Below are 22,382 nucleotides of genomic sequence, written 5' to 3'. Positions count from 1 at the left end.
ACGATGATAAACTTTAATCTTAATATGTAATGACTGAAGACCTAAAGGTTCAAAGTTGATTCCACAACAGATAAACAATTTTCAACTAAAACTAATAGGCATGATAAGGAGAGAGAGAGAGAGAAAAAAAAATTCAGTTGCTTGAATTAGTAAGATAAATTTTTGTTACAATTCTACATCCAATAACAATTCTAGTTTTGCTGCACTGTGGGCCAAGAAACAGGGCTGTGGGGAATGCAGATAATTTAACACCAGGTAATTTCAGTGCTAGTTGTCTTGACCTACAGTCTTCTACCTGCCTAATTATAAATTTACGAAGAGATCGTTAATCCAGTGTAACAAAATCAACTTTAACCCGGAATCCTGAGCACTGCTTACCATTTTCACCTACAAAGGAGCATTGGGTGCCTGTGTGGAGGGGTCAGGAGTGGGGCACTGCCTGGCCCCTCAGCCACAATGGTGAGGGCACCTAAGGGGATGTGGGCAACAGAGGAGCAAAACACAAATTCAGAGAGAAGTGAGCAAGAAAGAAAGAGAGAATCAGCCCTTCCACCTCCTGGGTTGGGGAAGGAAGGAGGGAGGAGGTGCTGGGATTGCTCTGCAGCCACGAGGAGCAGACCACCAAGAGCCCTTTCTAATATGTACAGTAAATGGAAGAGAAGTGAAACAAAGGCTTTGCCATACTGCAGTGTAAAAACATGCACCCATCACAATATGCAAACAGCATTTGTGAAAGAAAGCCCAGTCATTTGGTGTCTTTATTGACCTTAGCATTAGCTTTGATTTAGAAAATAAGGTCAGTGGGCAGGCACTTCTGTTTCCTTTACATTAGGCTCATGAAACATCACACCACCACCAAAAAACCCCACTCTTTTCTCTCTTTGGAAATAGCCATTCATTCAATATTATCTATTGCTGCCGTGGGCCAGGCTTCCAAAACCAAAGACATCCATTAAAATGAACCCAAGTGAGTGAAATCTAAAACATTTAATTACTTCCTATCTGGACCCCCACCATCAAATTCCACTTGGCTGCAATCTGTTTATGGAAAGCTGTGCCTCCAGCATCCCATATGCAATGCAAGAATAACCCCAGAAACCAAATTAAGCGTGGTCATGCCTTCCTGAAAAAGAAACTGATCAGGAGCATGGAGCATTTGGAGTTAAATTTCACCACTATGCAACAGCTTTTCTGAACTAAAAATAATAAATATTTTTTTAGCATTCCAACATCTTCCTCCAGTTTTTTATCCACAATTCTATTTCCGATACCAAAACATATTCATAAATGATCCAGATTTTAATTCACAAAAACTCTTTAAAGAATTTTTGATTGCAATCCTTCAGAAATAAAGAAACAAGAAAACATATAAGATAACCCAGGTGACTGTCTGTCTTAAATATACATCTGTATTTTAAGTGTGAAAATCCCATTTTACCTGAATGAACAGCAGATTAGCAGCCATTACTATATAAAGTCTTATTTAATAACATCTAGTTTTCACATTTAAGCACTTCATTTTTATATTGGACCATGCCTTGTTTTCACACAGCTATCCACCTATCTGTACATGCCCAAAAGATTTCTAAATAAAAACTATTAAAAAATCAATTTCTTCAACTGTTTCAATTAGAAAGTGGCTACACATAACAGAAAAGCTATCTGTCTTCTGTTAGAGCAGCTAGAAAACAGCAATTTATCTTGGAAACAACTAAAAAATGTTCCATTTAGTTAACAACCTTTGCATGATACAGCAGTCATATCTGACAGGTATGCAGAGTGACTTGTAAATATTATGAATTAGGCTATGACTCAGTACTTATTAAACCCTGAAGTTCTATGAATTAACTGCCTTTTGCATGCAGACAAGAGCTAGGACAAATTCCATCCAAAAAACCACACATCACTTCTTTACCACATGGCAATTGACATTGCCATTATTTTTCACAAACTTCGTATCTTTAGCATTTGAAATAATCAAATTTCACAGGTGCTCCTTAAAACAATATTTTGTTTATAAAATATCAACATGGACATTGCTACAACTGCATGAGATCAACAGTGAAGACAGCACAGAAGAAAGGCTGCAATTTGCCATTATCTCAGGAGAAGTCAAAAATTAGGTGAATACCCCAGAGAGCTCTTTGATAACAGCAAAGCATGATCAGGAAGATTTTGCTTTTGTTTTTAATAACAGAAATTTTCAACTTGAAGGATTCTTTTCAGTACAAGCTTTACTGTTTGCCCACAAATAGAAATCAGTTTGGAAGTTCACAATAGTTACCAATATTGACTTCATCTGCACACATCAGAACATGACATAGATCATCCTCTAAAAGATGTGCCAAGACATCTGAACCATTTCAGGTTCCTTTTGGATTTTGTCCCTGTTCCACTTCTCATATATTCACCAGAAATGGGCTCATAGGCAGAAAAAAACCCAAACCACGTAACCAAAATAGAGATAGTTTAAATACCTTCACTCAGGGTGGCAAGCATGGATGAATTTGTAGCTTAGATCCTTCTCACAGAACTAAGGAGGCAGCAACAATGCACAAATTTCTTATAAACCTCTGATTAAAAGGCAACTTTGGTGCAGGTTAAAATAAATTAATCAGCTCTGATGCACAATACAGGCCTACTCCTGCCATTTTCATCTTGTTTAATTCCCCCACGGACATGGGGTACAGAGGCCATGACCTGGCTTCCCGCTGTTTTCTCTTTCTTTCTATCACTCACTGGTAACTCCACAAACTCTCTGGTTCTAAAGATCCTTTGTGCCTCCAAGGCTATCCACAGAGAAAAGTAAGACAGAGATCCAGGTCAAATTCTTAAGGTTTTTTTGGCTTTCAATATTACACATTATATTTTACATAAATTCTCCAAAGCCCATCACATTATACATTTCTGAGACTGAAGAATCTCAGAACTCCTGAAGAAGCACTTACAACTGCCACCCACATTCTGCAGCTAAAGAACAGAGATAGTAACTATCAGGAATATGATTAGAATCAAACATGGGTACTGATACTGCCACAAAACACTGCAGAAATAAAATACAAGGCTTTGCTGATTCCTTTCCATATGAGATAACCTTGAAATGGAAAAAACTCACCCCTCAAAATTCAAAGACCACCATTGTCCTGTAGACAATTTCCCTATTACCCTGCAAATCTACTGTCTGACTGAATGGAAGTACTGCCTTCCCAGGTTCCAGACTACTTTTAAGAAAGTAGTCAGAAAATATGATCAGAAAAACCATATTCATTTGCCCACAAAACCTGCCTTGAGTTTCCCTTCCTACATCTGCTACATGATTTGCATCATTCTGCACAAATTAGCCAAGTCCAGTCACCTTTTTTGCCACCTTTATAATTACACCACAACCACCTGTATCTCCCCAGGGACAGCACTACCTCCCCACTGAATACAAACAGACTGCCAGGAACTTCATGGATAGAGTATCCAACACCAGCATTAAGGCTCTGTCTATTTTAATGTGCTTAAAAGAAAGTTTTTACCCAAAGAGATCTCAAATCTAGTGCAAGGTGTGGGATGTACTAGCTTCCAAGCTTAGGGTCTGAAAAAGACAACAGTAATGACTCATCAGAAGCAAAGAAAACTTCAAATAAGACAGTGCTGATGAAGAGTGACATGGGAACATTATTTAAAGCATAACTTGTACCCTGTTTGCTTCCTTTCTTCAAAGTGCATGGAGGTAGGGATTAAGGATTTGGACATTATTGAAGGTATTCTCTCTGTTACCTTTGTTGAAGGCTTTCTTTTACTATTCTGCACTCTGTGAATCTGAGCAAGTGTACCAGGGTTAGAAGTGCATCCACCAAGACAGAGAAAAAGGGCTCAAAATGCCCACATCTCTGTCTAAGGGAAAGGTTTTCCTATGCCACATAGGAAGCACAATGACAGTGGTGCACCTTTAAATATATGATTAACTGAAAAGCAGCTTGCCTTGTTTTTGTTCTGTAGCAGTTAGATTTGAAAAGAGGAAAGAACAAAAAGCAAAACTTCGGTTTCTGGGAAGACAATTGGTGTTATGCTGCTTCTTAATTTAACATTTGGAAAAGTATGCTCCTACTACAAAGCCAACCACAGGAGAAAGAAAACATAGTGCTCTTTTCCCAAAAATGGTGAAGAAGAAGCAATACAGAATGTCCTTTATCTCAGAGCCTGGATGCTGTGGTCTAGCCACAAGTGACTGGAACTGGAACTGAAACACTGCCTTCCTTCCCTACTGGCTGAGGTACATCTAAACACTGGAACATGGTGCAGCTGTAGCTTCCCTGCAATAACCCAAATGAACAAGAAAAATAAATACCTTCAGCTACGGCTTTAGAGTCACCTTTGGGTGTTCAAGCTACAACAGCATCAACCCCAAACCTTAGATGAGGCAAACTGACAGGTGCACTGTGCAAAAGCTGAACTGTGCTCCCTTAAAGGCTCCATGAGAAAGCACATGCCAGAAAGCCTCTAATTCAGGCAGACAGGATCCCTCTCTGGATGCCTTTAGATACATTTACACACTCTCACTGAATCTACAGGAATCCTGAACATGTGCTCCAAAGCACTGTTACTTCTTTAACACACAGCCAACCTTATTTTAAGCACAGCACGCCCCCTCCTTCGCTTTCTACAACCATAGTGACACTGAGACGAAGCCAAATGCAACTTGTCACCACTTCTTTTATATAGATTTTTCCCTTTCCACATCTACCAGTAGCTCCATCACACCTCATTTTAATTCAGAAAAATTCTACTCATCTCTTCCAAAACACAAGTTGCCTTCCAAAACAGCATCAGCTATGTTCAGATCAACTGCAGCTGCAACAATAAATGAAGTAAATATACATGCTGTGTAATGTGGAGTTAACAGAACATCCTGTTAAAAAGGGAACTAAAAGACAATTCATTGGAATGAAACTGGCACTGGACAAAGATATGTCAAAGAAAAAAAAAAATCAAAACAACAAGAATGGGCTAAGACATCAATGCTGAAGGAGATTTCAGTTTGGGCTGGTGACAAACTGGAAGGCACAGACAAATGATGAGTCTGCAGCTCTTCCAGTATTCAGATAAGATATATTCAGGTGGTTCCTGAAAACAGTCCATCTAATTCATTGTGCAACAAGACTTACGAATTCTCACAAAACCTGTTAAATGGATTCTATGGCAAGATCCTAAATACACTGCCTTTCAAAACAACCCTTGGAAAGCAGTGATCTTATGGTCTGTACGAGAACAGGAACTGGCACATGATAATTTCAGGGAAAAGTAAGTCATGTAATCTTAGCTGGTAATTTTAGAAATCCATATATGAACTTAATAGAGCACATAGTATTATATAGAGCTTTAGAATTTAAAAGAGAGCTCCAATTGATTTCAGTGACAGCTGAGAGTTCTCAGTATCTCTTCATATCAAACCACAGGAAGTCAACTAACTGATCCATATGGTGATGGATGCACAATACTGGTTACATACAAAATATGTGGTTAATATCCAGCATTATATGAAAAAAAAACCTCTATAGCAGCCAGCAAGAGAATAAAATTCTCCATAGCATCATTCAATTCCCTTGTAAAAAAAACCCAAACATTTTCCTTTCCAGCAAACCACAAATTCATCCACTAAGTAACTGCTTACTTTGACAGCTTAGTCCCCACCAAAATATGAATTAGTTTCCAGAGCCCTACTGTCCTATGGGATATGCAAAACAGTTCATGGGGGGAAAAGAGGCAGGGAAAACATCACCATAATACAGCTACAGCTATTTTGGGTAAAACTATAAATGATACTCACATATCCTTTGTTTCAGACTCGGAGGAATTCTCTGAGTTTTCAAGCAAACCCAGAACTGGCTCAAGCATTACGCAGCCAAATTACTTTCTAGATACACAAAGAGCATAATATAAATTTCTTCATAACACCAACGCTGCCATTCCGTGCTATGTTCTTATACCATTAAAATCTGGTGTTGCACTTCTGGGAAAGAGATAAATAAAAATCTCCTGTCCACTCAACAAGGTGCAGTTACACAATACATCTTCTTCACTTCTTAAGTCAGTTTTGCTGCAACTGCAGACATAGTTCACCCAACAATCAGTTCACTCCCTGCAGGCGTGCAGATGTCAAACTGTGGAGCTGCACCATAAATCTTCATCACTGAAATAGCACAAAAAATGCTCAACATCCAGTGAGTGTGGAAGGATTGGAAACCTCAGCAGATACAAAATATAAAAGCAGAACACAGTCATTACTTAGGCCTTGCATTTCTAAATGACCAGTAGGACTGGCTTCTGATCTTAACAGAGATGCCTGAGATCAAGACATTTGCTGGGCATGGATGGCACAAACTCCTCAAAGTCAGCAGAAACAGTATCCCAGGCTAAACAGCTCACAGATAATCCTTGTACACTGCTCAACTCATACTGAATGTACAACAGACCTGGAATAATTCTGAGAATTAGATAAGCAAGATTTGGTCCTACCTATCCTACCATCAAGTTGAAACCACTCAAAAGCAAGATACATATCTCAAGGGAGCTGAGGCTTTAGGGTTCATGGTTAGTTCAGGAAAAAATGATAAATTTTAAGGATGAGTCAGAACTCTCAGCAAACATGGGAAAGCAGCTCTGAACCACCATTTATTTGTTCTGTGCTTGTGCAGGAGCTAAACAGAGGCCAGTGCCCTCAACACGACCTGAAGGTCAGCGCTCCACGGAACCACTGCAATGGAAACACAGCAACATCTCTCTTCATGGTAAAGCTGCCTTCCTGAAGCTACAAGGCTTGAAAGGAAAAGGAAAGAAAAGTAATCACGTTGACTTTTCTTGTGTTTCTCTTCCCCCCAACACTGTAAGCAACATTTAAAAAAAATAATACTGCATTACTTCAAGTTTCGAATCGCAACTACTCTTCTCAGCTAATGAGGTCCAAAATTATACACCCTATGCAGTAAATGAAATTGCAAGAAAGAAACATGCCTCTTCTTCTCTAGTGCAATCATCTGCAGTAACATTTTTGAGGAATTAAACCAACCCACAGGAAAATTATTATCATGCTTGGTACAGAAAAGTACTTTAAAATAAAGATGTTGACTGTGCTAACAAAGTGTTGGAGATTTTTGTGTGCAGCCATTCAGTCACCAGTCAAAGGCACAAGCAAGAGGGGAAAAGCATTCAAAGGGATGAGGAAAGGAATTACTCTCCATTTAATCTGCAGCTCACCTACTACAGTACTGAGCTCACAAAATGGAAGTGACTTACTATACTAACCTACATAAAATAAAGCTTCCTCTCTTACATGGAATTGAGAAGAAAAGGGAGAAAATACTCAAGAACCTCCAGGAGAACATTAAATTCTTCTTAGCAGTTTGGGATTTAACTCAAGAAATCACCAAGTAACTTGCTCTACATTCTTCCTTAATACAGTTCAGAGAAGCAGACATTCATCAGCAATTTGGCTAACTACATTATTTACAAGCAGGAAAACCACAAATGAGCTATTGCAGCTTTCCAGAACAAATACTGATGCAGGATCTGGTTCTGCACTAGCTTGCACTCCATTCAGATGTCACTGTTCCACACAAATAAACAAAACAAAACAAATCTGGAAACCCACTACTGTTCTTTGATTTTATACAGGTGTGAATGACTGCCCATTATTTCAGATGTCATGTGGTCAGGCTGAAGCCAAACATTTTGTTAATAATTTTTTTCAAGACAGTTCCCTTTAAACAATCAATGAAGTTACTCTTTTCTATCCATGTGCTAATGAAGCCAAGACTGGACTAAAACCCCAAATTCCACTGCCCTCAGACTAGTAAGAAAACAAACTCATTTTAGTAATCCTACCACGTCAGAGCACCGATTCATTGGTGACCTTCCACACCTGTAAAGAAAGGAGGCAAGTTTCTAAAGTCCTGCTGTACCACATCACCCTAAATCACTGTCATTTCAGGAATATTAAATGTGCAGCAGCAAGGCAGAGAAATAGTTATTCCTTCCCCTCATCCAAAAGTATGCACAAGAGCTGGCTGTGGCAGAAGGCCATGGAAGGCAAACTCCAACCCTTGCCATACTTTCTCTGAAGAACTCTGACAGACTCAATGCCAACTCCAATTCCACTATTCCTGGTATATCATAAATAGCTACCTTGGGACACTTCAAGAACTTTCGCCATTTGAACCTGGCAGGGCGAAAAGACAAATTACAGCAATTTGTACAAAATATTTCTGCTCAAACGAAACACAAAGTAAATGCAAATTATAATGAGGCAGCAAAATCATTCAGAAATATCCTTATTAAACAAACTGCCCCATAAATAACTTCTGATGCAAAGCATTAGGTACTATAAATTACACTGTGCCTCGGTAATAGTTGCTATCTTCAAAGTAATAGGTCATGAATAGTTCTTGAATTTTTCTTTTGCAGTACTACAGAAAAAAGAAAAATTCTACATTTCTCTGGTATGTCATGACTAAGTTGCTGTAAAAACAGACTGACTACTAACCAACCTCTGGGCACCCTACAGAACGTGCTGAGAAGTTCTTAAGCAGTAAACACCAAAACAAAGTTACTGAAAAATGTAGAGTATCCATCCTTGATGGAAAGCTGACTTTTACTTAGCATACTTGCTTTAAAATCAGTTCCTGACAGGGCAGTTCAGAGTGCCACTGGAAACAGGCAGGAAGCAGATACTCAGAAGCACCAGGCAGAGAAAAAGGAGGGGTAGGAAGAGGGAATTTCCTGATCCACAGAAATGACAGTATTATGAAACTGCCTACCTATACTGTATTTTTTACCTTAATTGATGATTAAGTGCAAGGTTTTAAGAGAACTTCCCTCAACCTTCAATTAGAACTTTTTTTTGAGCAATACCTATGCAGATACAGCTTTCCAGGAGGTAATTCCCAGCATTAGTTGGAGATAATAATCAAAGAGTTTCTGGTTATCTCTGTTGCCATAATATTTGACTTCCTGAAAGCATACAAAGTTTTATGGGTTAAGTTTCCAGTGTAGCAATGATCTGAATTTTGCAGCCTGACAGTTACTTACTCCAACACCACAACCATCAGTATTCCTCAAAGTCCACTCAAGCTAAACACTAACACACAGCAGGAGGCACTGCAAACCTATGCCATAAATAGGAAATATGAGACAAGATTTAAATGTATGCATTTCAATTTCTGTAAGGCATTAAGACACTCCAGGAAAACTTCTCTGAAATGCCAGTGGCGTGCATACCACGGGCATATCACATGCATATCATCATCTGCAGGAAAGGTTTTGAAAAGGTGAGGTACAAACAAACCACCATATGAGTTACAAGAAGATTAATTTTTATGGAGGTCCAAGTTCAACACACATAAACAGTTGCTCAAAACACAATTCTGGCAAGCATCCACCTGACCACTGCAGTAAAGAGCACTTCCCTTCTGAGAAATAAAACAATTGCTGTTGCTTCAAGCTGTACAATGCTGAAGGTACAGGAGAGGGAGGAAAGAGGACATCACAGCAACAAGATCACAGAAATAAGATTAGAAAGGGTACCCAAACAGTATGCTGAAAGTTTAAGCAAATAAATAAAGCCCTTAAACACACAGAAGTTACAAGCCACCCACACCTTCAGGAATTTCCACAACAAACATTTCAAAAAACTTTGAAGAAAAACAAATTAAATTGGAAGGAACACAAACATAAACCTGGATCCTGGAAACTGCTTTTCCACTGAATTTTTAAATCGCCTTCACAAATCACAGCTGTGCCTCCATTTCTTTGCAGAGATATTTCATATGCTAATGACCACATACTCTTCTCATACAGGTTTTCAAGGCTATATATGCAAGTATCCAATATTACTGTAAATTATTTTCTCACCAGGAAAGTAACTGAAAGGAAAAAAAGTATATTTACAAGCCTCACAACCAGGAAATATACACACATTTTAAAAGCATACTATAAAAAAGTGAAGCAAAATAATGAAAATATTCTCTTTTGACATCTAGAAAAAGCTACAGTAATTGAAGCATAATTTTAAATATTTAACCAGTAATGTCCTCAAATAGTTTGGCTTTATTTGGAAGCTCAGCAGCAAATATGAACTGCTTTAGTATCATGAGGGCATCAGTGAATTAACATCATGCTTATCTCCATTAACTGAGAGTAGAATTAGGCTTAGAAATGCCTTCTTCTTTCTATCAGACAGACACGACAATTCTGGCTCATAGCTATTAAAGTCAATGCCTCCCATGCTATGAATCCATCCCCATTCAGATGTCTAAACTTCCTCAGATCTTGACACATCACCTGGGAAATGGCCTTTCAGTGGAGAGGCTGCTTTTCTCTCAAAAAGAAGAAAAGTAGCAGGGAAAATAGCACCTAGGTCCTAAAATGCCTGGCATAGAAAAATATGGTATGAGACAGACACTAAGGCAAAGAGAGAGAAGAGAATCTGGGCTTATTTGTCAAGGCTTATGTTTAAATTGTGAGTCTGAAAATGTCACCAAGCAGCACATTTATAGACTTCAAATATTCCTGTCTGATGGGAATACTCTGAGAAGGGACATCAGAAGTAGCAGTGCAGCTCTTCTGCACTGTGTTTTATAAACACACACATAGACAAGACCCCAAGCCCCTGTGCTAAGTTATAATGCTTAATTCAAAGGTGCAGTTTGACCCTGCTTCTCCTGAAGGTAATGAAAATTCTGCCACAAGCTTTTCGGAGGGTGTGGGTGGTGGAGGGTTGTGTTATTAAAAACAATTATCAGCATACCAAGAAGAAATCCTTGTAGCTTTGCCAAAATTACTTAATTTACCATCTTCCATCTCTTGTGAATTTCCTCTGACGCTTCCCATTGGAAATGGATTTGTACCCCTGATGCTGGAACCATGCTAGGAATGATCTATGCACTTTGTCACTGTAAGACTTCACATGGCAGGGACAGGGAACACAGAGAGAGCTGGAGAAGGTGTGTCTGAGAGAAACTGAAAATCTAAACTAAGAGCCTAATGTTAGCAGAAGTGCCATGCAAATCTAGCAGTCATGAAGTTTTCTTTACTGCTTTAAGAAGCAGTGGGATAACATCAAAACTACTCAAGAAAATACTTGCCCCAAACACATAAACTAATTTGATCCAACCTCATCTGACAGTGATGTGTTAGAGAAAATTGTTTGCTTAAACTGGAAAGGGAAAAAAAAAAAAAAAGAAATCCCTAAAAGATAGAAATTCTCTCTGAAGTGAAAGAAACAAGACAAGAAACTTCCTTTTAGAGACGAATTATATATTCTTAATACCTGGGTTTTAAAGTGTAAAATTTCATTTTGCTGATCATGATCTGTCATCAGTAAGAATTATCAATAAACATTCTACTTCCTAATTAAGGTAGATGGAGGTAAAAAAAGGTCACAAGGTCACATGGAATAAAATTATTCAAGTTTTGAATAATCATATGACACTTTGATGTGAACAAAAGACTTTAGTGCCACAAATTCAGCCTGGTTAAGAGCTGAATGCATTGAGGCTTTAGAACAAATCAGTGGCCAGCAGCATAGGAGGTAGAAACTTTTGTAATTATAACTGTGATCATACACATAGTTAAATACATTTACTGACAATATGAACTACATGACCAAGACAAAGCAAAAACTCTTTAGAGAGGTTTGTTTCCTTATCAAGAAAATTTAATGGTGAAATTAAAGCAAATTTTTAAGTACTAATATCAAGACTTTATTGGACGAGAGTCCCTCCTGTTGGTAGTGCCAAGGACCACAAAGTGAATGTAATATTGTCAGTAAGTAACACAATTTCCATTAAATGATCTTAGCTTTGGAGAAGAAGAATGTAAAACATTCAAGACTAGAATAGCTAGACAACAAATCATCAGCTCCTTGCCCCAGCTGCACACTTTTTCCTCCCCCAGAAAGTTTAAGCAGTAGGCTACTACTGATAAGATCAGATGACATCTCTGCTAAATCAGCCAGGAAGAGACTTTTCAGGCGTTACCATGAGCTCCTGCAGCACATACTCAGCAGGGTAACTTCACAAATACTCACTGAAGTACCTAAGAAGCTGCACCACCAAAAGCAACTGGTTACCAGATCACCTTCTCTGAAGTCACTGTTACTCAAGGATAAAATTAACCAAAAAATAACAAGTTAATGAAATAATTCACACTAGCTGTGGCAATACACAATGTATACCATTTCCTCTTGGTAACCTTATCTCTCAATAGTGTTTGCATTTTCAGTTTGTGGGTTATCAGCAATGGAGATATTAAGTCATCCCTTATTTTCAGAAAAACCAGTAACACATAAGGGCATAGACAGTACATATTCTTAGCCAGCCTGCTTATATCCAGAAAAACCCACTTGACTAATTTAACTTCAAAAATTAAATTATGACTTTTATAAAGATACAGAAATTTAGAAATACATATTTTGTTACCCAGAAGTGGCTGCTAGCTGTGAAGGTGAAAATAGTCAATACTGGAGGTGGAGTGACACTACAGCAAAATGATAACTGTCTTCTCTGCAAATTTCTGTTTGCATAGGAAGCAACTTCTATAATTTCCTCTAACATATCAGTTCAGTGAGAAAACAAGTCTCTTTTGTGTCAGTCCCTATCAAAATTATAAAAGGATCTTTTTAAATAATCACAAAATAGTACATCATGTGTTTTCTAGAAGTTGGGGGAAATAGAAGGAAACTATTCCAAGTGTGTTAACATAAGAATCCTTGTCTTTCAGTTACAAAGTATACAACGAAAACAGTGTAAAGACACTGAGTGATACCATGCCAAACACCACAGAACACACAAGACCAACACTTGCTTTTTGCAAGGAATTACCATCACCAAAATCAGACAGTTATTTTGAAGATCCCTCTTCATGGTTAAAGACCTTCTCATTGCAAGAAGAAAAGTTTTGGAAACTGTTATGGAAAAAAATGAGGCTCACTGAATTTCTACACCAAACAGCTACCAGAAGAAGCTGGTAGCCTCAAAATTTGTTTCAAAACTGTAGCTCCCTTGTATGCCAGAGGGAATTTAAGAGGCAACCAGGAGTTGTAGTAGGTGGAGCCACAGAAGCCTGGGTTGTCACAATCCTAGTCTCTTTCTTTCATAAAACACTTCCAGACATTCACACTGACAGATTGCAATGTGCTCTTGCAGCTTGCTTGTTAACTGGATTGTGCCCCTCTGCCCACGCAAGCCCCAGCAAAACAAAGTTCAGTGGATTTAGCCAGCCTTAAGACACCTTCGAGTCAGCCCCCACCCAAGATAAAACCAGTGAGCTGCAATCAAAATGTGACTTCTATTTCCTCCTCCTCCTCTTGTTACTATGTGTCCTGCAAAACAGTCAGACAACACAGCGCTTTATTGACAAAAGGCAGCGTGGTAAAGGTGAAAGAACTTTAATGAGCACCAACAGGAAATACCTCGGGACTGTGGTGTCCCCGCAGCACAAATGACATTTTCTTAAACCACTGGGCAGACAAAAGTAATTGCAACCCTTCCTATCACTTCTTTATTTTAGTTTCAGGTATTAAAATGATAAAGCTATACTCCCACTTAAGTTTCATCCTTTTCAGACTACAGGAGTAAAACAGATCACAAGTTCTTACTCACAGCCAGAACAAACAGCCCAAGGCTCCAGTTCTACAAAAGCTAACAAGGCAAAATGATTAATGATAGTAAATCAATTGATCTAGTAAGAAATGTACAGGGTGTTTATGGGAAAACACTGTATAGATGCATCTGTGGGTAAGGCCTGTGTGTGTTTGTTCACTTTTTGCTACCATTCTCCACACACAATCTCTATATTATGAATCTGGCCAAGAAATAATGAAATCTTGGGAATGACTAGGGAAAAACAAAGAAAAAATACCAATCCAAATCCAGAAACCAAGATTCTGGCCATGGGAAGATCAGACTGACACACGGATATCCACACCATGTTAGAAACAAAAACTCAGATTTAGATGGGATGAAAAGCAACAGAATGGAAACAAAGGAGAAATGCACGAGGCCTCAGTTGGGAAGGTAAATTGCTTTGGAATAACACCGTCCATGGAAAACCTCAGAGAAAGGAAAGGAGGAAGGAGTCAGAAATGGAGACCTGCAGGCCCTCCACCACATCCTCCTCCGAGCCTCAAACTCTGAGACTGAAAGGAAATGAAACAAAAGACCAACAAAGCATTGCTGTTCTAATCCCACAACACTTCAAGGAAATGTAATTATTTTTATTAACATCTACAAATGCTTTTTCCTCACCCACTTAGAATGGCACACTAAACTCACTTTTTATTTCTGCAAAAAATTACTGTACATTTCCACTAAATTGCTAAACAAAATATATCTTCTCCCCTCAAAATGGCACAGAAAAATACCACAGTTCATAACATCTACAAGGTCCCTGTGACAAGCTTTTCAAAAAGTTGTCAAGAGAAGGTGCACTAAGAAGCTGATCCCTAAGAATAAAAGAAATCTGCAATAGTGTGTAACAAAACTAATTTAAATCAAACTGGAAGTCTGGATATGGATAAGGAAGAATTATGAAACACAAAGTCATAGGAGTCTGGATATACCTCATGTGGATTTTATCCATGGTGACCGCTAGTAAACCTAATTAGGCTGTATTACTAGAAATAAAGCAAACTGACCTGTCTGAATAGAAGATTTTTGCAGTTATTATTAAACCTAATGTCATGTTTAAACTATTTGAAATAAAAGTCTCGTCGTTAACAAAAGATTGCACATGACTGACCTAAATCACGGGCATTTTTTAAAGATTTTGGTCCACATTAGAGGCATTCCCAAGCTTAATGAGGATTTTAGAAAAATAACGTGTTGAGGTAAGTTAGACCAGAGTAGAACAAAATATTCCAGTTGTTCAGCCAGAAAAAGAAAATCAAATTAAACAAGTACAAATGCTTATGGAAGGAATGCCTGCTTTGCCAAAAGATAAAACTTAAAGAGTCTAGAAACTGGCCTTTTCTTTCAATCCTGCCTCAGTTATCCACTGTAGGTTTTTTATTCAGGTTTTAGAGCTTGGCAGCAGGATCCAATTGCTTCTGGAAGTTTTCTGCACAAATGGAGATTTTTACAGGATAAAAGCAATTAGAGATGCTAAGAATAGGTTAATATTTTTCAAAGACACATCCAGGATAATTCATTACAGTTCACTTTCAGAAAATAATATGGGGAGAACGATTTCCAGGATAGCAGCCTACACCACTTTGTATCTTGAAATCCTGTATTTGCCATTTATTCATAAGAAAATTTCAAAACAACACTGGTCTTCCAGCCACAGGTATGACTCAGTAGTGAAATTACTGTTATTTGCTGCTGCTATTCAGGATTCAAACACTGATCTATGGGTGTAAGGTAGAGCTTCAAAAAGAAAGGCAGCTTCTACCCATCTTTGTAAAAAATATATATATATACATTCTAAGAATTGAACCATATTGGACCAATTAAGCTCATTGTTTTTGGAGCACAATATCCACACTTTAGTCAACTGTAATATAATAATATGCTGCAGGTTATAAAACAAATACATCAGTAAATCCAGGAGAGAAGGGCCAAAAGACAAGGAAGGAGTTTAATCAGGTACATGCACAGCCTCAAATCCTGCACAGAGGTTAAAAATTCAAACACACCTTCAGCAGTACATTTTAGAGTTATGAGCATACCATAAAAAAAACCCCTACTGGATTAACCCTTAAACATGAGATGTTCTAGTAACAGGGAATTTATTGTGTTGTCATGAGGTTTATAATGCCCACTGAGCAGACTAACTCATATAATTGTATTTCTCCATTTGTCCCCATTAGACCAAAGCATGCGAGGAATTTCTGTACAGAATAAAGGCATTTCTAAAATTCCTGGAAACTAAGTATTAGTTAGCTTTCTATCTAAGCAAGCCATGCTCCTTTGCAACAAACAGGACATCACTGACAGAAGTCAGTCAACCTGAAGACACACACTCCAAATATGCCCCAAAATAGGCAGCCTTGGAGTACTTCCAAACTTCCCCTGCCCAGCAGAACAAAAAGAGCTAAAAAGAACACCCTTTAAACTCATTTCTACTTAAAATTAAGGGGTTTGATTAAAAAACACTTTGTGTAATGGAAATGTGCAAAGAAACAAACATGTTACAATGGATTAATGCCTCACTCTACTGGAAACTAATAAAAATCAAGTAGAATTAACTGGATGGTCTCACAGCTCATTTGATCACATCCCAACTGTTGATAAACTTCCAGTAATTAGTTTACTGTGTTCAAGGAAAGAATCAAAACTGAGATAAATGTGAGAAAAAAACCCCACAACTTAAAAGGTTTAGACCTTAAACACAGAGCTATCTAACACTAAAGCCTGCATGGGCAACCATTCTTCTACATATTTTCCTACAAATACTGTTTCCTTCTTTATCAAGTAATTTGGTATAGAACTGCATCTGTATAAAAGATGTTTACACAATATTCTGAAACATAGAGATTTGAAGGTTGTTTCTATTTGAGAGCACTGAAGAAACCTCTTCATTCACCCTAATCAATAAAAAGCATTTAATTGTTGGCTGCAGCTGTGCAACAGAAACAACAGATTACATAAAATAAGCAGTAAAGTGTTATTATAAAAAATGTCACAAATTTATTTGTAAAGAATGCCACAATGTCTCCTGCATTGATGGAGCCCCACCAGTTCATATGGCTCAGCTGCAAGCAATGAAACAACTCACATTTAAAATCAGGAATATGCCTAAGGACATTAAGTGGCCTTGACAAGCAAAATGCTCCTCCTTTCCCAGAAAGAACTGAATAACTGGTTTTGCTTATGTCAGACCAGAAGGTATTCCCATTTTTATGACTAGAATAAAAAAGAAGTTGATACCTTTTAGAATGTAATCAGGGAAAAAAAAGTATTTCTAATGGGTAGATAGTACTAAGGTTGGAAAGTACTGAGCACCAAAGTCTACTTTAAAAGAAACCAAAACAACAAAACTTGAAAAAGTTGATTGCTAAGTCCTTTACTATCTGCTAAGAATAGGACCTAAATGAATGATTGTTTTTTAACAGCTGTTTTAAAAACAAAGTATAAGCACCTCATAGCTGAAAATGGCTGCGATTTTGTTCAGGACCTATACAGAAATAAATAACAAAGAAAAGGTGCAGAAGCCTAGAGACAAGATTTGATTTTCTCTTGCAACTAATATACAAAAACAAACCTAGCTCAAAAACGGGCTTCCCATGTTTTCTTAAGAAAAAACATGAGATCACCAGAAGGATAACACAGACAACCTCTCCACAACTCTGTCTTGAAAAATTGGTTGTATGGTGATAAAACCATTTCCAATATCCAGAACAGATGCTGCACCACTGAGTAACAGAAGTATGAGACCAATGATGACAGCCTAGTGTATGACCATATCAGCACTGCATAAACACCATGCATTTCAGTTCTACTAGAGACAAAATGAGAACAATTTAATCCATCTTCCAAAACTTTCTTCGGTAGGAAAAAACAACAAAAAAAACCCCAAACCAAACAAGAACAACAAACTCAACAAAACCAATCAAACAAAAATTTTACTAGAGGACAGTTTACATTTTTCCAACAAGAGCACAGATTTAATCGAGTCACCGACCTCACCATGGTATTGGTGGTGCCCTCCATCTTCCCTCACTTTCATCACCACATGTTTTGAGGTTTATTCTATTATTCTTTCAATGCATCCTAAAGAAAATTGTTCTAGTTTCTTTTTAAAAGTAATTCAAACTGGAGCCATTGGAAGGAAAGAAAGTTTTCCCAGAACCAAAACATCTCCAAAAGCTTCTTTTTATCACTATAGTTCTCTTTCAAGTTCACCTTATCAGCCTTCGTTACCTCCCTTACACTCTTGCGTCAGCGTGGCAACTCACACACAAGTAAAAAAGAAAAAGCAAAGTGTTTGGAATTCTCAACAGCTTTTTCTGGTAAGCTCCAGTTGCTATAATTAGACAAGCCCTTTTCTAAATCACAAATACAACTATCAATAGAGATAAAAATGAAAACTAGCATCAAATACATAGAACAAGCCAAATCTAAATGTTCCAGTTTCTTCTTGTTATCTCAAAATGTGCCCTGATTTAACCCTCAGAACACAAATATATTGGCTTTTTCCATGGCTGTGTTAGCATAAAAGATACCTATGTAATATAAACAACAAAATCAAATCATCTTATTAACAAGTCACAAAACTAATACTGTATAAGAATAGGGAATGCAATTATGTTTTCACTTAAAGCCAAAGATAGGGTTTTAGAAGCAAAGCAGCTTCTGAATCACAAAATAATTAACCTGACACTTCTAACCAGTCTAATGTCATTTCAAGCAACAAAAAAGGCTGAAATTCTACAAAAATTTAAAACTCAACTTCACACTGTAGAGACCTTACTTTCTCCACTTCCTGAGTTAAACTTGCAGTATCAAACCAAAATATGAACAATTAGTTCAGATCTCAATTCTTTTACCTGGATTAATTTTTTAAATAAGTTATAGCTCTAGATTACAAGTTCATAAAGTAGCCCTAAAAGATCTAAGTACTAGAACATGAAGCTTCTTAGTTCCCCTAAATATAGCACCAGTCACATGGCTGTCATTAAGACATTAGCTTTTCCGTGGTAGAATACCTCCTAAACCTTTCCCCCAAAAAAGTCAGATTGTGGTTCAGTCTTACATGAAACACAGCAGATAACATCTCAGACCCAGAACAGTTTGTATAAAAATACACATCCACAAATGCAACTTCAACTCAAACCCTCCACAAAACCAAAGACTAACACCTCAAAACTACACTGCTGAAAAGCAAGAAAAAATTATTCGCTGCTCAACAGGAGTCTGTGATCACTGAACAGCTGTTTATTAGCCTTTTCTAAAAATTAGCAGACTATAAATAAACCTTATTTACTTCTAGAAAGAATAATTTATTTAAAAAAAAAGGCAGTTTAAGATGACAATCAGTTCTCAGGAGTAAGTTTGTACTCTGCACTTTGTACACATATACACACCTCCCAGTTCATACCAGTTCCAATACATTCATATTGCACTCTCCATTATAATCCAGCCAATCTGTGGATATTTGGCAGAAACCCACAAAATGCCAGCATCCAACTGACGATCCAATAGATACACCAGGCCCCAGGTTTTATTCCACTGATGGGAAAAATAAATTAATACCCACTATTTTATATGGTACATTCCAATCCAAGAGCGCTTCACATGCAGCAGCTTTCTGAACTCTCTGGTGTAAAATTTGTGCTACTTTTCCTGCTGTTCAAATAGAGAAGCTAAAAAAAACTGAGCTGCAAGCACTTCAACACTGAGTCCTTTAGAGAGGTGTGGGCAGAGTCCATGATTTCTGGCTGCCAGCCTTCCACTTCTGCCACTACTCAGCACATCTCTGACTTTAAAACCACATATAACCTCTTTCTAATCAACCACTTGCATTGTTCCTCCTTCTGGGGAGAGAGATAGGAGAGGTCAGGATTATATCAGAGCACAGGTACCCTCAGTAACTCCACTGCACCAGAGCACTGGAGAGTACCCGACCTCTCTAAGAGCTTGATTTTGCCAACTCCCTGATCCCAAGAGGAATGCCAGAGAGTGCCAGTTTCACTAGGAGGGCTGGCCCTCAGAGGAGACACCCCTGGAAGGGTTTGCAGAATGAAGACATCATTCACACAGACACTTCCACCAGCAGGTACCAGCCACTGCTGGCTCTTCCATGTCACCACACAAACCCTCCTGGAAAGCTCCCAGGGCAGAAGCCTGGGCAGCAGAGCTGGGAGCACACAGAGGACCACAGCAACTCAGCCCTGGAAATGGGAATAATTGGTCTTCTCTGAAGGCTAAGAGTCCTGCTAAGGCACAGCTGGAGCATGAGAGTGGAAAAATAGCAGGAAAAATAGGCCAGCAAGAAACCTTATTCCAGTGCAGCCTTTCCAAAACAGTCTATTATTTCCATCAGCAGATGGGAAAGCTTATTACAGAAATCTTCAGGTACTGTCAGAGCCTTGCAATGATGCATTTACCCATTAAACAACCACCACTGAATGCACCAGCACCCAACACAATGGGTCCTAAACACACTGTTGCTCTGACCATCTAGATATGGTTAACTTGGTTGTTATTATTATTATTTACAGGGTATCAGCTGGCTAGATCCACTGCAGACTACACTGAATTCCTGCATTAAAAAATACCCTTGGAGCCATCATGTTTTCCCAGTCTTTCACAGCTTCTGTATGCCAGTGACAGTTTTAGAGGGAAGATTCTTCAGAAGTACTTTTAATTACTATTTCCTCCTTAGCTAGAATGCATTAATTATAGCCTGTTCCTCCAGATAATAAGAAAACAAAAAACAGTGCAATATGAACACTACAAGAAACTTAATTACTGAGTCAGATGTCCTTTAGATGTCAGTATGACTACAGAGAGGAACAGGAAAATAAAACACACACATATCAGCCTCAAGTTGTTAGATCAGTTATCAAAACAATGTCTTTCCTCAGCAACTTCATTTTGAAGAGCTCAACTACCTAATTAATCAAATGCCTGTAATGTGTTTCAAAAATATGCTTTTTTTTAATAAAGGAGGCCTGCTGATGTATTTAATACAAAGCAAATGTGGTAAATGGTTCTGTATGCAAATACAGAAGTGCAGCATGACTTTGAAGTTTGAAGGTCAGATACAGTAACCATTCTCATCAAGGTTCTTATGTCAGACTGCATCTTCTGGTTTACATCTAAGTTTAGGAGGAGGAAGAAAGAGAATTAAAAAGAAAAAAAAATAGAGTCAACCAGTTCTGTGACAACTTAAGAAGAACTGGCACAATATCATTCACCTGCTTTCCTTTAAAAATCTACTAATACCCTATCTCCCACAAAATGAGAAGTCTGCCAGGGGCACACAGATTTTCATTCTGCTTTTCAGCTTTGATTTTTCTGATGAAAAAAACAATCTACTTAAGTCAGCAACAATTTTATATTAAAGAAGAGAATGTCATCTTCTGCATCTTCACAGATGTTTCAAACCCTTATCATTTCAGAAAGTTGAAGGATTTTCTTGTTGATCAACATGTTTTATTTCAAAGCAGCATAGATTCAACAGCAGAAGCAAATCAGTGGATTGTGCATTGATATTTTTGCAGGCATCAGAGAATTTATCCCTCACCATTCCATATTCCCAGCAACTTTAGGACACAAAACTCAACAGCTGGGCCTGAAGGCAAGCAAATATGCTAGGAACAAAAGTCTGATCCATGTCAAAAAAGAAAAATAAAAAACAAGAAGCATGTTTTACATGCATACCTCAAAGACAAAAAACCAGTAGAGATTTCTTTTTAGCACCACCATCGCATTTAAATACAGTGAAACTAACAACACTTCCCAGTAAAACACTGAGTTATAAACAATCCCCTCTCACACATAAATAACAGAGACATTATACAAAGCAGGCAGGAACATGGACGGATGTACACAAAATAAACACATTCAAACTTACCCCACTCCAGATACTCAAGGATGTTCTTCTCTCTTCTCAGAGGGGAATTATTACATTCATCATAAAGGCAGATGAGTATATCCAGCAAGGTTTCCACACTGAAGCATTGCCCATTAGTCTGTGTTGGCCCATCCAAAATAAACTGCTCCAACTGCTTCAAACGCACTTCTCCAGACATGGTTGTTTCAGTTTGCATTGGAGTTTCTTTTTTAATGATTATTATTACTTTGTCAGAAAAACAACAACAACAAAAAAAAACTTTTGAGGGTTTTGTTGTTTAAAAAGAAGTCAACAGTATTTTTAACAAGTGTCAAACTGTGATGGTCCTTAATTGCCAGCCCACCTCGGGGTTCCCAGCCTGAAACTAACCCCTTGGAGTTTCAGACACACACACACAGTGTGGATATCTGTGTATTCATGACATTTAAGACAAGAAAACAGTTATCCTAAAAAAAAAATTAATAGGCTTAGTAAGAAGTGGGGCAAAAACAGCATTCCTGATGCTTTAACAATAATAATTGCACTCAAATTCAACCGAGACTGCCTGACACCGATTTCACCGTGCGTGCATAGGCACACGCAGTTATATATTTAAGAAGGTCTTCTCCTTCATTCCCAATGCAGATCATGCAGCGCGATCCTGCGAGGAGCCCCGCCGCAGCACCACGGGCTAACAGCCCCTCCGGTTCCGCTTCCCAGGACGGATGGGAAGGGAAAAACAGATGTATTTACGTATTTATATAAGCGAAAGGCAGCAGAAACGAGGGCGCACACCGGCGGGCGGGCAGGGAGGGATGAGGGGCCGCGCAGCCCCGCCGCCC

General features: G+C 38.2%; 1 protein-coding gene across 4 annotated transcripts in view; it reads right to left on the bottom strand.

Moving 5' to 3' along the window:
- The window catches only part of CDC42BPA (CDC42 binding protein kinase alpha), a 179,124-nt gene extending 156,763 nt beyond the window's left edge, over positions 1-22,361 (bottom strand). For all 4 annotated transcript variants that reach the window (XM_031061941.1, XM_031061938.1, XM_031061939.1 and 1 more), the window contains exon 1: positions 21,562-22,361. In XM_031061941.1, the coding sequence (XP_030917801.1) occupies positions 21,562-21,757 (196 nt within the window). In that variant the 5' untranslated portion in view covers positions 21,758-22,361. The remainder of the gene's footprint in view (positions 1-21,561) is intronic.
- Between the last annotated feature and the right edge of the window lie 21 nt (positions 22,362-22,382).

The sequence above is a fragment of the Geospiza fortis genome, unplaced genomic scaffold, assembly GCF_000277835.1.
Source record: "Geospiza fortis unplaced genomic scaffold, GeoFor_1.0 scaffold88, whole genome shotgun sequence".
Taxonomy (NCBI): domain Eukaryota; kingdom Metazoa; phylum Chordata; class Aves; order Passeriformes; family Thraupidae; genus Geospiza; species Geospiza fortis.
The sequence above is the reverse complement of the archived record's forward strand: the minus strand, read 5'-3'. Positions and strand labels throughout refer to the sequence as shown.